Source organism: Galeopterus variegatus, unplaced genomic scaffold (assembly GCF_000696425.1).
Source record: "Galeopterus variegatus unplaced genomic scaffold, G_variegatus-3.0.2 Scaffold5256, whole genome shotgun sequence".
Taxonomy (NCBI): Eukaryota; Metazoa; Chordata; class Mammalia; order Dermoptera; family Cynocephalidae; genus Galeopterus; species Galeopterus variegatus.
This window is the reverse complement of record NW_007731367.1, coordinates 30,170-48,606: the sequence shown is the minus strand read 5'-3', so window position 1 is coordinate 48,606 and position 18,437 is coordinate 30,170. Positions and strand designations below refer to the sequence as shown.

At 54.0% G+C, this 18,437-nt stretch overlaps 2 protein-coding genes across 2 annotated transcripts in view; one reads left to right on the top strand and one right to left on the bottom strand.

Annotated features, from left to right (window-relative positions):
• Positions 1-10,899, top strand: part of CPNE5 (copine V) — a 96,026-nt gene extending 85,127 nt beyond the window's left edge. The window contains exons 15-21 of the mRNA XM_008589153.1: positions 4,074-4,120; positions 5,930-6,111; positions 6,971-7,098; positions 7,317-7,419; positions 8,209-8,266; positions 8,748-8,821; positions 10,051-10,899. Of these exons, the coding sequence (XP_008587375.1) occupies positions 4,074-4,120; positions 5,930-6,111; positions 6,971-7,098; positions 7,317-7,419; positions 8,209-8,266; positions 8,748-8,821; positions 10,051-10,269 (811 nt within the window). The 3' untranslated portion in view covers positions 10,270-10,899. The remainder of the gene's footprint in view (positions 1-4,073; positions 4,121-5,929; positions 6,112-6,970; positions 7,099-7,316; positions 7,420-8,208; positions 8,267-8,747; positions 8,822-10,050) is intronic.
• Positions 10,900-14,625: 3,726 nt separating this feature from the next.
• LOC103604584 (allatostatin-A receptor-like) lies at positions 14,626-15,625 on the bottom strand. The gene is given in 3 exon segments (XM_008589156.1): positions 14,626-15,047; positions 15,050-15,166; positions 15,169-15,625. Coding segments are annotated over 3 exon segments (996 nt in total).
• Positions 15,626-18,437: the final 2,812 nt, after the last annotated feature.

The window sequence follows — 18,437 nt, the reverse complement described above, 5'->3', positions numbered from 1 at the left end:
TGAAAGAGCCTGACTCCAAGGTGAGGGCCTGCCTGACATGCTCCCTGCCAGGACAGGTGCCAGGTCAGGGCGTGGGCAGCTGAGAGCCCACAGGTGCAGGCAGGTGAGTGACTGCACCTGTCTGGAAAGGAGACAGGCAGGGGCAGCTGCCAAAGGCTCATCCCAGCCAGGCGGGCACTTGGCTGCCTGGTTCTCCAGGGCAGAGGAGAAGTAAGGCCCTGGGAAGCCACACTCACTTTCCCATGACACCACTCCCTGCTGCCTTGAACTTGCATAGTCTCCTGCATGGTTGCAGGCTCTCCTGCCCACTGAGCACACCGAGCACACAACCTCCCGCCGATCACCCGGGGGCTCCTCTGTCCCTCCTCTGAGCCGAGTCACTCCCTGCCCTTGCTCCCTTCTCTATCTCATTAAGCAACCACCCCTTACATTCCATAGCACCTGTAATTTCCAAAGAATTCTCACCCTGTTTATCCTCCTCATTTGCATAGTGCCCCCTACTTATAGAACACAGTGGGCAGGGTTGAGACGGTTATCTCTATTTTACTAACTCGCCCCGCAGCCACACGCCCAGGGGATGGCAGGGCACCTTCTATCACAACATGCTGCCTTTCCTGCCACAGTAATTAATAATCCCGGCCCTGCCTGCCTCACAACTACCAGGTAGGGTGTGGTGAAGACGGAGACTGATGAATTAAAGGGCTGGATGTTGTGAGGCCTTACTGAGAAGGAGCCCTCAGCAGCTGGGCTACTGGCAAAGCTGGCGCCACCTGTACTGGGCAGGTTAGCGCCCCAGAGCCAGCCTTCCCACACCTCTCTTTAAACTCTTTGGAGAACCTGAGTGAGAGAGCTGGCTCCAGGGAGGGAGAGCCAGCCTGCATGTCCAGGCAGGAAGCTGAAGGAGGCATTTGTCTAGGGATCCTCCCCTCCCGGGCCTCCCCCAGCCACCTCCCCAGGGGTCTGGGCAGCCTCGCCCCGCTGTCAGAGGAGGAGCTGGCTGCTCAGCAGTCTGTCCTTAGGCAGGAGAGACCAGGCTGCAGGAGTAACTTTCCAACAAAAAAGTACCTGCTGTCCAGGTGCTCCCTTCCCAGGGTTTTTCAGAACCCAGAGAAGACAGGACTAGTTAAAGGAGTAAGGCCTGCCTCTCCCCTCACTCTGTATTTGAAGAGCCAGCTGGACAGTGTCCCTCAGCTATAGTCCTGCAGGCCAGAGCCACGCTCCCAATGTTGGCCTCGGGAGCAGGGCTCTTTACCCTCCAAATGTCTCCTTTCCTCCGAGAAAGACACACTGTATTCCACACTGAGAGATGACAACGAAGAGCAGGTGAAGAGGGTAGGTCAACTGTTATAGCAAATAACCCTCCAACCGCAAGGCTTAATACAAGTGAAGGTTTATTTTCCGTCCATGGGATGGAGGGTTGGGTGGGGAGACAATCCGCACAGTCATTCAGAGACGGAGGCTTTTGCCGTCTTGTGGCTCCTTCTCCCATAGAGAGTCCACTGGATACTCTGCCGCAGCCAGCAGAAGAGAAGAATGTGGGCAGGACTGTCTCTGGCCAGCAGACCTTGTCTTGGGTCTCTTGCCAACCATGTCCTTAGCCTTTCCCGAAGGGCAAGGGTCCCATGAGTGGCAGCTCAGCTGCGATCAGGTGGGGAGGTATCTGTGGTCTCTGCTAGGGACCTTCTGCTGAATGCAGGTGGGGTGAGGCCTGCCTCCTCTTACGTCCTCCACAGCCTGAACTCAGAACCACCAGAGCAGAGTTTCCCCAAGTGTTGTCCCAGAGCCCCCTCCTCAGAAGCCCTGGATGAGGGCAGGGGATGTTTCTTAACAAATCAGAGTCTGGGGCCCCAAACCAGACTAACTGAATGGGCATCTGTGGGGTGGAGCCCTGGAATCCTCTTTTTAGATAAGCTCCCCTGGTGATTCTGTGCTCAGCACAGTGTGAGAACCACAAGACTAGGCTTTATCAGAGTCTCATGTCTTGGTCAGCTTTGTTCTGTCTGCATCTGGCACAGAACCTAGAACAGCCAAGCCCTCAGAGATTCAACCCTGAATCTGAATCCTCAAAACCTAACTTTTTATTATGGGAAATTCCAAACACATGCAAAAGTGGACAGAAGGCATAATGAGCCCCCGAGAACCCTTCACCCAGCCTCAGCCTCACCCACTCCCAGCCAGTCTTCTTCCCTGTGCTCTCCTCCTTACCCAGTTATTGCAGCCTATCCCAGCCGTCATACTTCATCCGAGCATACTCGGGGATGTATCTCTCAAATATAAGGACTCTCTCTTCATAAAACATAACCACAATATTGTAATCACGCCTAAGAAACGAATAGTTCCTTAATACCAAATATCCATCAGTGTTCCAATTTCCCTAATTGCTTATAAAGTTTTTTAATTGGTTTGTTTGAATCAGAAATGCAGGCAAGGTCCAGGTATTCTGATTGGTGGACTTATCTCTTAATTCTCTTTTTATGTATTGGTTCTCCCAAACACACGAACACCTTGCCTGAACAGCTTCCTGTGTGCACACGCACGCGCGCACACACCCCCACGCACACCCCCCCCAGGAGATACTGATTCGGTAGGTCTAGAGGGGCCTGAGATGCCCAGCAAGTTCCCGGGTGATGCTGATGCTGCTGGTCCATGGGCCACTCTTCTTTTTTTTTTTTTGAATCGAAACAAAATTGATTATACATATTTATGGGCTACAGAGTTGACTATCAGTGTTTGTGTACAGTGTGTGATGATCCAATCAATATTATTAGCATGTTCATCATTACCAATCATAATTATTCTTTGTGTTCCTTACCCAATTACTCCTTAATCCCCATCCTCCTTCTCCTCCCGCTTTCCCACCTCTAGTAACTATAGGTCTGTTCTCTCTTTCTGAAAGTTTAACGTTTTATTGTGGTCTTTCTTGTTTTTCTTTTTTTCTTTCTTAGCTTTCATTTATGAGTGAGGACATGCGGTATTTCTCTTTCTGTGCCCAGCTTATTTTACTTAACATAATTTTCTCCAAGTTCATCTATGTTGCTGTGAATGGCAGAATTTCATTCTTTTTTATGGCTGAGTAGTATTCCACTGTGTGTATACACCACATTTTCCTTATCCAGTCGTTCATTGATGGACATTTAGGTTGGTTCCATGTCTTGGCTATTGTAAATAGAGCTGTGATGAACATGGGAGTGCAGGTGTCCCTTCAACATGATGATTTCCGTTCCTTTGGGTATATACCCAGTAGTGGGATTGCTGGATTGTATGGTAGATCTTCCTGTAGTTGTTTGAGAAAACTTCATACTGTTTTCCATAATAGCTGTACTAACTTACAGTCCCACCGACAGTGTAGAAGGGTTCCCCTGTCTCCACATCATCACCAGCATTTGTTGTTCTCAGTCTTTTTTTATAATAATCAGAGCAAAAATGATTTTTAAAAAAATATCTCATGGACTATTCCTCCGATAGTGCTCCTATAGAGTTTCCCACAGGCTGGGTCTTGCTGGCTGCATCCCCTGTGGTGTCATTTAATATGTCCCTCTGTCCCCTGTATTTCCTGTAAACAACTGGTAGGTAGCTCTGGAGGCTCAGCCAGATTCAGGTTCAATTTTTTGGCAAGACAACTTCATAGGTGGTGTTTTGTTCTTCTCTCAGGAATGACTCAATGTCTGTTTGACTCTCTTTTTTATCAAGTAAATTTTAACCCTTAATCTGACTCCAAATCTGAGCCAAATATCCGGTGAGACCCAGCCTCACCTGACCTACTCAGGTGGGCTCGGGGGCCAAGGTTTGTGGAGAAAATAAGTAAACATAGCCATGGGCCCACACAGAACAAAATCATCTTCAAAGAGCTTTCACACTGTCTAACTCTTCTGATGCTCACAACAGTCCTTTGGAGGATGGATGGATGTGGCCGGTAGTACCATCCCAGTCTTCCAGAACCAGAAGATTTGTGACCTCACCAAGACCACGTATCTGGGTGGCAGCCAGGTTTCTCACTCCCCGCCCCACACTGTCTACCCTCCGCACAACTGTGCCTCTCTCAGGTGACTCCCCTGCCGTTCCCCCTCTTCTAGGACCCAGATCAACTTCACAGTGGCCATTGATTTCACTGCCTCCAATGGTGAGTCAGGGGCTGGGCAGAGGGGCAGGGAGGGGGAAGGGGGTCTTTTAAGGGCTGTGGCGATTGACCTTGGCTGGGAGCCAGGTCCCTCATACTCTTTGGCCTCTTCCTCATGAAAGAGGACATGCCGAGGTCTGGGGGACCAAAGATATGACCAAGCGGCAGAGGTATCCTGAGGTTGGACCACCGACACTAACACAAACACATCTGGGCCCTGGGGCTACATACCCTGAGCCATAGCCTTGCCCCTTGCACCCAGTCTCCCTGGCAGAATGGGACAGTGCATACTCTGGGCCCATGGAGAGCCCTGGAGAAGAGACGTTTCCTCCCAGGATAAACCCCACCTCCTCTGTGTATTACCACCTGCAAGTCGGAGGGAAACTGGAGCCAAGACTGAGTTCTGTGGTCCTCAGGGAGGGCAGGAACCCAGCCCAGCAGCCTCAGACCCTACCTTTGCTGGGGCTGCCCTGGCGTCCTTCCCTTCTCTGAATTTCTCCAGTGTCAGGCTATGGCCAAGTCGTCAGGAGCAATCATGATGCCAAATTTTACAATGTTGGAAACATCAAAACCTAATCCGGGTCCTGGACCCCTATTAGGGGTGCTCAGTGCTCATTTCTGTGCTGGTCAGAAGATGTTAAGTCTCACACTCCTCAGGTGTATCCAAAACCCTCTTATGGCTGCAGATTCTAGCATCACAGAGGGCTGGACTGTCAGAGCTAGGAGGAGCCTCGGTGATAACAACATTGGTGATAGTTACAATAATAACGACTGGTTAATCCTGACAGCAGTCCTGTGAGGTGGGAACTATTATTGTCCCCATGTTACAGATAGGACGCTGAGGCTGAGAGGTTAAGGAGCTTATTCAAGGTCACACAGCTGGCAGGAGGCAGAGACAGGATTGGTACCTGGGCAGTCTGTGCTGTACTGCCTCCCACGAATGAACAAATCAGCAAAGAATGGACTGCATTCGTAGTGACAAGGGTTCTGGGGAAAATCACACCAGGAAGAGGGATGGGGAGTATTGGGGGAGGCTGTAACTTTCCATAGGCTGCTCAGGGAAGACCACACTGAGAAGGTGACACTTGAGCAGAGACCTGGTGAGGTGAGGGAGTGGGCCATGTGGACATCCAGGGAGAAGTATAAAGGGAACAGTCATTGCCAGGGGCCTGAGGTAGGAATGGCGAGAGGCTGGGACTGAGTGAGTGACAGGAGGATGGTGGGAGACGAGGAGAGAGGCAGCTGCAGGCCAGATCATATGGGGCCTTGTGGGATCTTGTATTCTGGGTGAGATGGGAACACTGGAGCATTCCGAGCAGAGGAGAGGCATGATCCATGTGACGGAGGTTGGACGGGCGGGCTCCTGCCAGTGCACTGAGTATGGACTGTAGGCGCAAGGGCGGAAGGAAGCAGGGTTAGGAGGCTGCTGAGATCCTATTACAAGAGGATGGGGGTGTCCTGAAGGAGCAGGGTAGAGGGTGGGATTCTGGATCTGTTTTGAAGGTTCAGCAACCATAATTTGCTCAAAGATTGAATGTGGGGTAAGAGAGAAAGAGAGGGTTAGGAGGCTGCTGAGATCCTATTACAAGAGGATGGGGGTGTCCTGAAGGAGCAGGGTAGGGGGTGGGATTCTGGATCTGTTTTGAAGGTTCAGCAACCATAATTTGCTCAAAGATTGAATGTGGGGTAAGAGAGAAAGAGAGGAGTCAGGATAAATAAACGGAAGTTAGGGGTGACCTTGGATACCCCCTTCTACGTTCTGAACCTGGGGAGGCTTGGAGGCTGCAAGTGTTCCCACGTCCTGTGTTGCAGGGAACCCCTCACAGTCCACGTCCCTGCACTACATGAGCCCCTACCAGCTGAACGCCTATGCACTGGCGCTGACGGCCGTCGGGGAGATCATCCAGCACTACGACAGCGACAAGATGTTCCCTGCCCTTGGCTTCGGGGCCAAGCTGCCCCCTGACGGCAGGGTGTCCCACGAGTTTCCGCTGGTAGGAGGTCCTGGGAGAGAGGGCTGAGGGCTGACCAGGCTGGGAGTGTGGTGACAAGCCTGGGGGTTAGGATGGGGCGGGTGCATCTCCTATTCTCCAAGCCTAGGGACTTAAGCTGCACCTCCCTGTGGGAGACTGCCTATTGTGTGTAAGGGGCTTGTATTAAGGCCTCCAGAAACCCACTCCCCTCCCTGCTCACAAACACCCCCCTTCCACGTCTGAAGCTGCCCACAGCTGTCCACGGCCTCCTTGTTTGTTCATCACAAGACGCAGGTGGAGGTGGAGGGCAGCTATGGCTGCACTAGCCCCGGGGCCCCAGGACAGAGGGTGAGGAGGTGTGGGTTGGCTGTGGGTGATTCCAGAGTCCCCAGTCAGTGCTGAGATAGGATGAGGTGGGTTCCCTTGGGATGATGTGGAACGTGGCATTATCTGGGGGTCCTGGGCCCTGTGGAGACCATGCCTCAGGACCCCTCCTCTCCCTCCTTCACTCCCATGAACTGGATACACTCAGTCAGTGAAAGTCCCTTCCAGGCTACCGACATGCTGGGCACAGGATACATGAGGACCTTCTTGAGTTACTCAGACCCAACCATCATTTTAGGGTGTGGTGGGTTTGCCTAAGGTTTCCTGAGGGAAGCAGCCAGGGCTCTCAGGGGGCCATTCTAAGCAGGTACAGGGAATGGGGCATGGAACAGGTTTGGACCCTGCTTGCTTGCGGAGCATGGGCTGCCCTGCAAGTCCCCTCCCCTGCCCCGCCACCCAGGCCTGCTGGCCTTCTCGACCCTGGCTCTGTTCCCACAGACCACCTGCCACCCTCCTTCCTTGCTGGGCTCAGCCCTCTCACCCTCTGTGCCCCCAGAACGGCAACCAGGAGAACCCCTCGTGCTGCGGCATTGATGGCATCCTGGAGGCCTACCACCGCAGCCTGCGCACAGTGCAGCTCTATGGCCCCACCAACTTTGCCCCCGTGGTCACCCACGTGGCCAGGTGAGTGCCAGGGTCGATCGATCCCTCCCAACCACTCACAGGACCTTTGTTTCCACGCCTGCTGTCTCTGGATGGTGGAAGGGGCCATCCCATAGACTCGCCTTTCAGGAGCCCTGACCCTGAAGCTCTGTGCTCACCAAATGCTCGGGGTCCTTGTTGGGGGGACCTGCCCACAGCCCCCCTCCCTGACAGACCTCAGCCCGTCCTGCCCCATCCAGGAATGCGGCGGCCGTGCAGGACGGCTCCCAGTACTCGGTGCTGCTCATCATCACTGACGGGGTCATCTCGGACATGGCGCAGACCAAGGAGGCCATTGTCAACGTGAGCCGGGAAGGGGGAGGGCAGGGTGGAGGGGATGGCAGGAGGAGTCTCTTCCTCCCCCTTAGGGGAAACTGAGGGGCGTGCCTCCCCCTCTCTGTAGGGAAACACTGGGGGGTGACGGAGTGTGGCTTCTCCCGACTCCCTTGCTGGGGCCCCTGCCCTCATCCACCCCTGGCTTCTGGCTGCAGAGTCTGGTGGGACTTTTGGGGAGGGCTGGGCAATGGGATTTGGGTTTGTTGAACTCTGTACCCACCTCGTGGTCACACTGGGTGGGTCACCTCCCCCCACTAGGCGCCCGTGGCTCCCTCACTGATCCTTCTCTAGAACTGCTGCCCCAGCCCCCAGCCCCGCCTGGCGGGAACGTGGCTCCCTCTACCCTGTGGTCTCCTAAAAGGGGCCCCACCCGCAGCTGCGCTGGCCCTTCCTCAGAACCGTAAAAGAGGGGTCCCACATGATGGAGGCCAGCAAGTGGCAGAAGAGGGGACGAGGGTGGCTCATAGAAGCCAGACCTGTGACTGTTTTCCCCTCTGCCTCCCTCCCTCTCGACCCCCTCTTCCTCTCTGGACCCCTTTCAATTTCCCTTGGCCTTTGTTTCTGGTGCCCTCTGTCCCTCTCCCTACCCCTTTTCTGTGTTTCTCTGTGTCTCTCTATTGCTTCCTCGCCCATTTCTTCCCTGTGCCCTGCCTCTCTTCTGTCCCTACCACCCCTTTCTGTCCCTACCCACCACCTCCCTTTCTTTTAACTGGCCCCTGCTGGGTCCACCCTTCACCACCCCTGTGTGGTCTCCAGGCTGCCAAGCTCCCCATGTCCATCATCATCATTGGAGTGGGCCAGGCGGAGTTCGACGGTGAGTCCAGCCGCAGCCTGCCTCTTCTCCTTCCCTACCCCCACCCTGGGTGTTTCCCCAGAGGCTCCAGGCCCCTGGGAACCACCCTTCTTAAAACAGTGGGAGCTCACGCCTGGGTGTGTGCGACTGGCTGGGTGAGTGTGCCAGGTGTGAGGGTGCGTTTGTTTGCACAGGGAGGGGTGGGTCAGGGTGTGTGCCCACGCCCACACCCCAAGGCTATGGGGAGGAGGCCCCAAGTCATTCCTTTCTCCTCCAATCCTGGGAGCCTGGAGAGGGTGGGGGAGCAGAGCACTGGGCCAGAAGTCAGAGGATCACCTGGTTGGGCCCCTCCTGTCTCCTGGCCTTAGTTTCCCCATCTCTAACGTGTGGGCATGGGTTGACAGTCTCTGCCCTGGATCGGCCTGGGATTGGAGGGCAAGTCCACCATCCTGACAGGCCCACCATTAGTCCCCCCAACCCGATGCCGCTCTTCCCCACACAGCCATGGTGGAGCTGGATGGTGATGACGTGCGGATCTCTTCCCGGGGGAAGCTGGCAGAGCGGGACATCGTCCAGGTGAAGCCCAGTGTCTGCCTGCTCCATGGGAAATGCAAGAGCCCCTCTAGCCAAGCTGACCTCACACCTCCTTCTGGGGTCTTCCTTGGGGAGGGGCCCTGGAGGGTGGCACTGGGAGCCCCAGAGTGGCCTGGCCACCACAGAAGGAACAGGAGTCAGTCCTTGCGTCACACTTCTCTCTGGGCCGGATCCCTCCCTTCTGTCTGAGACTCACTCCTAACATTGTTGGTGCCCTGACCCAGACAATCTGCCAGTGCCCCTGAGCCCCCAGGCCTGTGTGGCCATCCGCTTTGTTGTCTCCTGCCTGGTAGCCTTCCTGGTGAGATGGCAAAGCCGTTGAAGGTGGAGGCCGTTTCTTTGCTGTTGCCGCAGACCACTCCAAGAACGGGCATTGCCTGGTTGATTGAATCAATGTCCTAACATCTCCCTGTAGGACGCGAATGTAGTAGCCAGAAAGGTCTTTGTCCTTGGGGAGTTCCCATCCAGTCAGGCAAAAGAGCACACTCATCCTCACTGAATCTCCTGCAGACTGAGTTCCTAGTGCTTAGGAGATGCAGAATAAAAAACTGACATTCTCCATACCCTCTGGGTTTAAAAACTGGGGAAGAGCATCCTAGGTGTGGAGATCACAGATAAGGGGCTGAAAACCAGAGCCAGGGCAGTCTGGGAGGTGGGACCGGCTCAAGCAAAGGCCTGGAGGAGTGAGCCTGAGGCACTTGGGGTGGGAGGCAGCCCTGGGAGGAAGCCAGAGGGGCCTGATTAGCCCCAGAGAGAAAAGGGAAGGAGGGCCAAAGAGACAGAGTGGGCTTACCTGGAGAGGTGGGAGGAGACCAGGGAGGGCATGTGTCTCAAAAGTCAGGGGATTCATTTCCTGAGCACCTACTAAGTGCCTGTGCTTAGTGCCAGGACTTCAGGGATTAAGGAATCTTGTTCAGTGATGTATCCTGGCATGGAACAGGTGTTCAATAATGAATTGTTGAGTGAATAAAAGATACTTGAGAAAGTTCATGGAAAAATAGAAGTAAAAGATAATACAAATCTTTCCATGAACTTTTTAAAGTACCCTAGTAGTGACTAGGACACAGTCCCTCGAGGAACTCACCAAGGCGGGGATTGAGTGAAGTGAGCAGAAGCTGGGAGGGGGGCGGGGAGATGTCCCCAGGCCTGGAGATTTCAGGAGCTGGGGTCCAGCAGGAGGCACTGCCTGACTCTACCTTCCCGCCTGCCAGTTCGTGCCCTTCCGGGACTACGTGGACCGCACAGGCAACCACGTGCTGAGCATGGCCCGCCTGGCCCGCGATGTGCTGGCAGAGATCCCCGACCAGCTGGTGTCCTATATGAAGGCGCAGGGCATCCGCCCACATCCCCCACCTGCGGCACCCACACAGTCGCCCCCACAGTCCCCAGCCCACACGCCCCCTGCCTCCCCCCTGCACACGCATATCTGAGCCTGGCCAGAAGCCAGCCGATGACCGGGGCCCAGGCAAGGCTAGTAGAGCTGTAGGGTCCCCAGATTCCCTACAGTAGGCTCTGCTCAGCCCTTGGGACATCTGTGTGCCTGGGAGGCTGGCAGAGGGCGAGGCATCTGGAGACTCTTCCCCAATTACCTGGCCTCAAGACTCAATCCCAGGGAGTTGGGGATACAGGTAACAGAGGGGTACAAAGGGTTTTGGGTCTGGGGTTCTGGGCCCTAGCTCTTCTCTTCTTCCCCTGATACCTGGCTCTAGCCTATCCAGGAGGTGTTAACAATGGGGATGACTGGGGTCCCCCAGCCCACCCTGGGCAATCCCATCTGCTCACCTGTCACCCTGAAGCCTGATCTGGGCCTCCCTCTTCCAGTCCCACTTCTTCCTCCCGTCCGCCTGTGGTGTCTACTCCTATCCTGTCCCCTATTTCCAGTGAACCCTCTGAGGCTGATGGATTTGCAGGAAAGTGTGAACGTGTGACCCCTCCCAGGGACGGTATGCAGTGGGAGCCCTGGGGACCCATGGGGGGCTGTAGGGGTGAACCGTAGGCCATGTGATGGGCCAGGAAGGAAGGCTTTTCAGTACACAGTCCTCTCCGGTGCCTCTCAAGCCCACTATGTTGCTGATTCTAGACACACAGGTCCACGGGCCTCTCCTGGGTATGGGCCCACAGGCACTTCCACAGTTGACTCCTGGCTCCAGGCGTCCCCTCCTGTGCAGGGTCCTGGGTGCCCTCTCCTCTGCTGCCCACCTGGAAGCCTGGGCAAGGAGCAGCATAGCCCCCACACTCCCACGCTGCTCCTGCTCTTTGCCCTTCTGTCCCGCGGGGATAGGAGACAGGAGTCCTGAGTTTGAGCCTACTGTGGGAATCCTAGCAAGGCCCTTCTACCTTCTGGGCCTCAGTTTCCACTTCTGTATGGTGAGAGGGTTGACCAGGTGTCCTGGGTTTTCCTTCAGCTCTGACATCCTGACAGTCCATTCATCCCATGCCCACCCACCCCCATCCCACTCCTCACCAACGTGACTCTCTACCCCAGGCCATCTTGGCTCTAGGGTCACCCTGTTCCATCCTGCCACCCCAAACACACCCCTGTCCTTCAGCCTTGGGCTCTGGCATCTGAGCCTGAGCTTCTGCCGCTGCTGTGGAAAAGGTGGGAGAGGGGATCTCACTCTTGGGCCGCCCAGCCCTTACCCCCTTGGGGAGCAGGTCGTGCATGCTGTCCCTCCCGCCGCATGGGGCTCCGCGGCCCACTGATCTCAGTGCCTGGTGGAGACCAGGCCCCGCCCCATCTGCTGCCCTCCTGTCATGCATGCTGGTGGTGTTTCTGCGCTCTCTGGTCCTGTGCCCATCTCTGAGACTGTCTCTGTGTGGAATTTGCCTTAAACTGAAATAAATTTGGTTCTTTTACTAAAGGCCCTTGTTTTCCTTTCTTCTGTGAAAAACAGGACAGATGTTGCTGCTCAACAGAATCCAGGTTCTCCTCTCCCTTCTTCCTTCAATTCTTTAGTTCAGTTTAGTTTTACTGAGCGATTACCCCATGCCAGCCTCCGTGCCAGGCACCAGGGATGCAACTGCGAACAAAACTCCGTCCACATGCAGCTTTCAACAAACACACAAACAAGACAGAGACACACAGTAAGCACATGAACAGGCAGGTAAATAACATAATTTTAAATGGTGACAAGAGTTAGAAAGAGAAATAAGACAGCATAAGAGGATACAGGGTGACAGTAGTGACTGAGTGATGGTCGAGGTGAGCCCCAAGGAGATGAGACAGGGGCCGTGCTGACATCTGGGGGAAGAGGGCTCTGAGGAGAGGGACTTGCAAGGGCAAGGGCCCTGGGGCAGGAGCGTGCTTGGCATGCTTGAAGGAGAGCAGGGAGCCCGACGTAGTCGGAGCTGAGTTAAGGAAGGGAAAGCACAGGAGACGGGGTTGGAGAAGTGAAGTAGCCAGAATGCATAGGGCCTTCGGCATTGTCAGGGACGACAAGGAAACAGGGAGCTATTGAAGAGGTGAGAGAGGTAACACGATCGAATTTTTCTCTAAAGCAAATGGATCACTTTATTGCATGTGATCATTTATTCACTCATCTCTCAACAAGTATTCACCTCCACCCTCTGCTCTGGGGCACTGAGCAAGGAAATCCTACAACCATGGGGATGCCAAGCCAGAAGGAGGGGCCAGGGTCTGTGGGCATCAAAGCGAGTTCCTAGCCCAGCCTGGGTGACTCACAGGCCATGTGCCCTTGACGAGTTACTACTCCTCTGTGCAATGGGGTCATCACTCCCCCATCGCAGGATTATCACACAGTCAAAGAGTGACAGGTAGGTATGTGCACGTGACGTGTGTGACATGTGCCCAACACCTGCTGCACGTTAAGTGCACAAGAAACACTGTTTTCCTCCTCGTTCCTCCTCATGTGTGACCATCAGGGACCAAGGCCACAGGGAAAAGGGACTTCTCCCTTCTCCAAGCAAGGTTGTTCTTACATTAGCCCTCCAGGCAGCCATTCCCAACCTGCACGTCACAAGGAATTTAGTACTAATTATACCCAAGTTTGGGATTTGTTTACTTCTTCTGATTTTATAGTAAATTAGAGCTGATTCACGGCTGTCCCTATAATTGGATGCCCCTCTGACTTGCATTCGGATACGCTTTGAGTGGGAATGGGTGGGGTCACAGCTCAGGAGGAGTGAAGTTCCCATAACCAGTGGCCCATTTTGTCTCACCTTGGGCACCGTGGGAAAGTGTCAGGAGGAGATGCCTGCCTGGCAGCGGAGTCAAAGCTCAGCACTGATGCTGAGACATGAAGCCAAGAGCACCTTTGTTGTTCCCAACACAGTAGCATCTCTCCTGGGTTCCTTCCCAAGGTGTGTGCCACAGAAAACTGATTCCTGGGCAGGAAGTTTGGAAACTGCCTGCTCTGGGCCCCTCTCGGAGAGTCTTAAAGGCCTTTAGGGTACTCAAGGCTTTGATAAGTCCCATAACAAGGAAACCAGTTTGACTTGGGACAACCCAATGTGTCCCAAGCTTATTGGCTATGGAGGTGGTGTGTGGGAGGTGGGGTGTGTGTGTGTGTGTGTAGATGGTAACACTATCGCCAAGCCAAACATGCTGTCTTAGGAATTTCTGTAGACAATCTCCCTGTTTGCCAGGCCAACACAGAAGCCCAAGGCCTGCTCCAAGGAGGCCAGAGGGAGGGCACAGAGGTGGGAGCTTCCCCAAGGAGATGGGGTGGGAGAGAAGGGGACCTGAGTTGAGTTCTGGAAGAAGGAAAGGGCCTTGAAAGAGGCCACTGCCCCAGCCACTTCAGGGAGAAGAGAAACCACAGAGAAGAAAGGAGGATATTCAGATATTTTTTTTTTTTCCTTTTTTGTCTTTTTTACTGACCGGTAACGGGATCGCAACCCTCGGTGTTGCGCCCGCCCCGTGCTCAGCCAGTGAGCGGGAACCGGTCTCCACATGGGATCCAAACCCTCGGCAGGAGTGCCGCCACGCTCCCAAGCGGTGCACTCTCCAGTGCGCCACCGGGCCGGCCCAAATATTCAGATATTTACAGGTCCAGACTCATGGCTCCATAGTTGACTTTGTTTTTGTTCCCTTATTGGGCTAAGGGGTGTGTGGGAGCCCTGGAAGGGGGTGGGCAGAGAAGGGAGAGGCAGCTGAAAGGCTCTCCTGAGCTCTGGGCCCCCATCCAGGCTGCAGCTGCCCCGGCCCACCCCCCACTCAGTCCCCTGGCCTTCAGGACCCCAGGTTGTCAGCCCCCAGATCATTTCTCTACCCACTTCTCTGCTTTGGAAGTCCCTTTACCCCCTTCTTGTCCATTCATTTAAAATGCCCCTGAATTAATTAAAAATAATAATAATAATACTTATAGTAGTAGTAATGACCAACACTCATATGGACTTACCAAGCACCAGGCACTCTTCTAAGCACTTCACACATGTTAGGTGAATTCATCTTCATATCAACCCTGTGAAGAAGGTATTTGCATTATCCCATCTTCCAGCTGAGAAAACTGAGGCACAGAAAGGTTAAGGGCCTTACTCAAGATCATGCAACTAGAAAGTGGTAGAGCCTATAGGTATCTGAGCCTCGAAGTAGAATGGGAGGATGGACCTAGTTATCTAAAGATGTGAGCTCTAGCTGAACCATTTAGCTGTGATATGACCTCTGCTAGGCTGCCGTCTTCTGAGGATCTCACTCTCCCCACAGCAAAATGGAGGAGGTGGGCTCTAATATCACTAAGATCCTCCCGTTGCCCTTGAATCTCAGCCCCCTGGCCAGCCTATCCTCTCAGATACGCGCCAGGCCCCATAGGCCTCCTGGGGCCCTGTCATGGCCAGGCTGGGCTCTCCATCACCATAGCAGCCCCTCCCACACCCCTGGGATGCCTGGCTATCGTCGGCCTGCAGAAAAGCCTCCTAAGTCCTGCCCAGAAGGGGCGGGAGAGGTAGAAGCAGAGGAGGGGGCTGACAGCACAATTGGAGTAGGCTAGGACGGTGCAGAGGCTGGAGGCCACGAAAGCCACCGGTGTGGCAGGCAGGCAGCCCATGTCCACTACGCAGCCCAGCATGGAGTGGGGCCCCCACATCAGCACGAAAATCACCAGCACCACGAGGATGAGCCCTGTGTTCTCCCGGTGCTCCTGGATGCTCTCCCCCGTGGGACCACGGGGCTGTGTCCACAGGAGCCAGCCCACGTGGCTGAAAGAGCAGCCTAGCTCCAACACGAAAGGTAGGAGGGCCAGGGCTCCAGCAGGGTGAAGTAGCAGGAGGTCTGAGCAGGGCTCGGGAACAAGCGGCAGGCCCAGGCCTCAGGGGCTCCTGAGGTTTCCTCTTCCAGTACTACTCGCTGGGACAGCCATTTGGGCAGGATGCGGTGAGTCCCCAAACCCACATGGCCCCACAGAGCAGCAGGCGGGCACCCTGGCTGACTGGGAGGGCCACATCAGGCCAGGCCACGGCAACATGGTGCAGAAGGGTCGTGGCCACCATGCTGTAGAAGGTGCAGAACATGGTGGCTGTGTTGGTGGCCTGGCTGCTGGCGCCGATGACAGGGCCCAGCCACCAGTCGTGCCGTAGGAAGCTCAGCAGCGGCACGGGCACCACGCAGGCCAGGAAGAACAGGTCAGACAGTGTGATGTTCACCATGAGGCTGTTGGTCAGGGCGAGGAGCAGCCGGGGGGTGCCGGGGCCCAGACCCACCACCAGCAGCATGAGCCCATCGGCTAACAGCCCCACCAGCAGGATGAGGCCGCAGACCCCGGCAAAGATGAGTCGGAGCTGCTCAGGCATGACCGGGAGCCCGGTAGTGAACGTGGCATTGGGCTCCATTCTCCTGTTTCAGACACACAAGGACAGCATAGAAAGCAGCCCTGAAGGCCACATCCCCCATTCCTGTGGAGGCCCCTGCTGTCACAGACCCCTGTGTACAGTGGGCCCAGACACGTGCCTGTGCTTGGTACATGCTGGCCCCTTCAGACCTCACAACAACCGGTCGGACAAGTCCTAACTCTGCTACTCAGCAGCTGGGTGACCTTGGGAAAGTTACTTCATGTTTCTCTACTCCAGTTTCCTCAACTGTAAGAAAGTGAGGAAATAAAACAGAAGTCAACAGTAGCTGGCACTAAGGGGTGAGATTAAGGTAATTTCCTTTTTCTTCTTTATAATATCTTTTTTTCTAAAATTTCTTAGGGAAGGGCCGCCCTGTGGCTCACTTGGGAGAGTGTGATGCTGATATCACCAAGGCCACGGGTTCGGATCCTATATAGGGATGGCCGGTTTGCTCACTGGCTGAGCGTGGTGCTGACAACACCAAGTCAAGCGTTAAGATCCCCTTACCGGTCATCTTTAAAAAATAATAATAATAAAATAAAATTTCTTAGGGAGTACAAATTGCTTTTATGATTTGATAAACAAATATTACATATACAGTTGGTCCTTCATATCCATGGATTCCACATCCATGGATTTAACTAACTGCTGATAGAAAATATTTGGGGAGAAAATAATTGCATGTGTACTGAACATGTACAGACTTTTTTTTTCTTGTCGTTATTCCCTAAACAATAGAGTATAACAGCTATTTACTTATAATTTGCATTGTACTAGGTATTACAAGTAATCTAGATATGATCTAAAGTGTATGGGCGGATATATGTCAGTTCTATGCAAATACTACACCATTTTATTTTATTTTATTTATTTATTTATTTATTTTCCTTTTTTGTCTTTTTTCGTGACCGGCAACGGATTGCAACCCTCGGTGTTGCCCCCGCACCTCGCTCAGCCAGTGAGCGGCTGGTCCGTATGTGGGATCCGAACCCTCAGCGGGAGCACTGCCGCACTTCCCAAGCGGCGCACTGTAGCAGTGCGCCACCGGGCCGGCCTACTACACCATTTTATATCAGAGACTTGAGCATCTGCAGATTTTGGTATAGGAGGGAGGTCCTGGAACCAATCCCCCACAAATACTAAGGGACAATTGTGTGTATATATATAAACAAAACCCTGCCCTATGAAATGGGCAAATTTAATTTGAGGTTCAAATGAGAAAGTGGGCATGAAAGGGCCCATACCAGTGGTTCCCAAGCTTGTGTGCACATTGGGGATCTCCTGAGGCGTTCCAAAAATACTGAAGCCTGCATCCCACCCCAGAGACGTGATTTAGTTGGTCTGGGCTTTGGCATTTTTGAAAGATCCCAGGTGATTCTAAGGGGAGGACCAGGCTGAGGATTGCTGCCCTCTGGGCTGGGCTGTGCCAGTCCCAGCCAGCATAGGGTGAAGCCCGCACCAGCCTTCGTAACTTCTTTGTCACCCCCCATCCCACATGCTGAGGACATGGGGAGCCCCTGTTGAGAGGACTCTGTCTAGGAAGTGGGATCTAGACATCCTAGAGTTAGCCCAAGAGCTGACACCACCATTGGCCACCCCGCAGACCAAGCCAGGTCCCCAGAGCAGGAGAGGCCTGCCTGTTAACAACTACTTCCTGAGCATTTACTCCATGCCAGGTACTGGGGAATCCATCAGCACACACAACAGCCTGGGGCTGGGGGGAGGCCTGACTGGAGTTCCCCCTGCTTTTCCCTTACACGGGGGTGGGGCTGGAGAGACCATTTTCTGGCTGGCTCAAAGCCAGGCTGAGAGTCCCCTGGGCTCCTCCTACAGAGCCCCTGCCTGGGGACTTGCTTGGTGCTTGAGGCTCAGCTTACCCAAGGGCAGCCGAGGACAGACTAGAGAGGGAGGCCTCTATGAATTGTGATGCCAACACCCTTCCTGGGTCCCAGACTCTGGTTCCAGGGACTGCAGGGGGAGCAGGAAATGAGGACCAGCCCAAATACCCCAACTGCCCTGCATGAATGCCACTTTGCTGGAACTCATCATTGACTTCTCTTTTTCTTTTTTTTCTAATTTTACTTCATCATATACGATGTAGTTGACTTTCATGTCTCTTTACCAATTCCTCCTTTCCCCCTTTCTCCCTCCCTTTCCCATCAACATCATATCTATCCACTTGTCTTAAGTTCAAGGAATTGAGATTGCTAAGTCTTCTTCCCCCCGCCCCCACCATTTATTTGTATGTATATTTATTTATTTTTAGCTCCCACAAATAAGTGAGAACATGCGGTATTTCTCTTTCTGTGTCTGGCTTATTTCACTTGTCATTGACTTTTCATTTTTGCTTCCTGCTGCAAACTTGCCAACAACAGGGAATACTACTGGAGAGGAGGTGAGGGGGTGGTGAAAGGCTTGAGAACCCCGGCCCCTGCTCAGCAAATCCTCCACATCCCCCTAAAAGAAGCTCCATAACTCAAGGGTTAAGTTTGTGGGTACTAAGCCTGGCTTCAAAACCCGGCCCCAGCATTTCCCAGCTATGTGACTGTGGACAAGTTACTCAGCCTCTCTCTGCACCCTTTTCCTCGTCTGTGAATTGGGGAGGACGACAGGCCCAGTCTCACAGGGTTGATGTGAGGATTAAATGAGGTGATAAGTGCTCAGACTGGTGCCTGGCACATGGAAGGTGCTTGGTAAGTGATGGTCGTCATCCCACCCCTGCCCACCCTCAGCTCCAAAAAGCTCTCCTCCCAACACCCCTGCCCAGCCTCCATTCTGTCCCCTAACCCCTTCTCATTCCACAGCGAGTCCC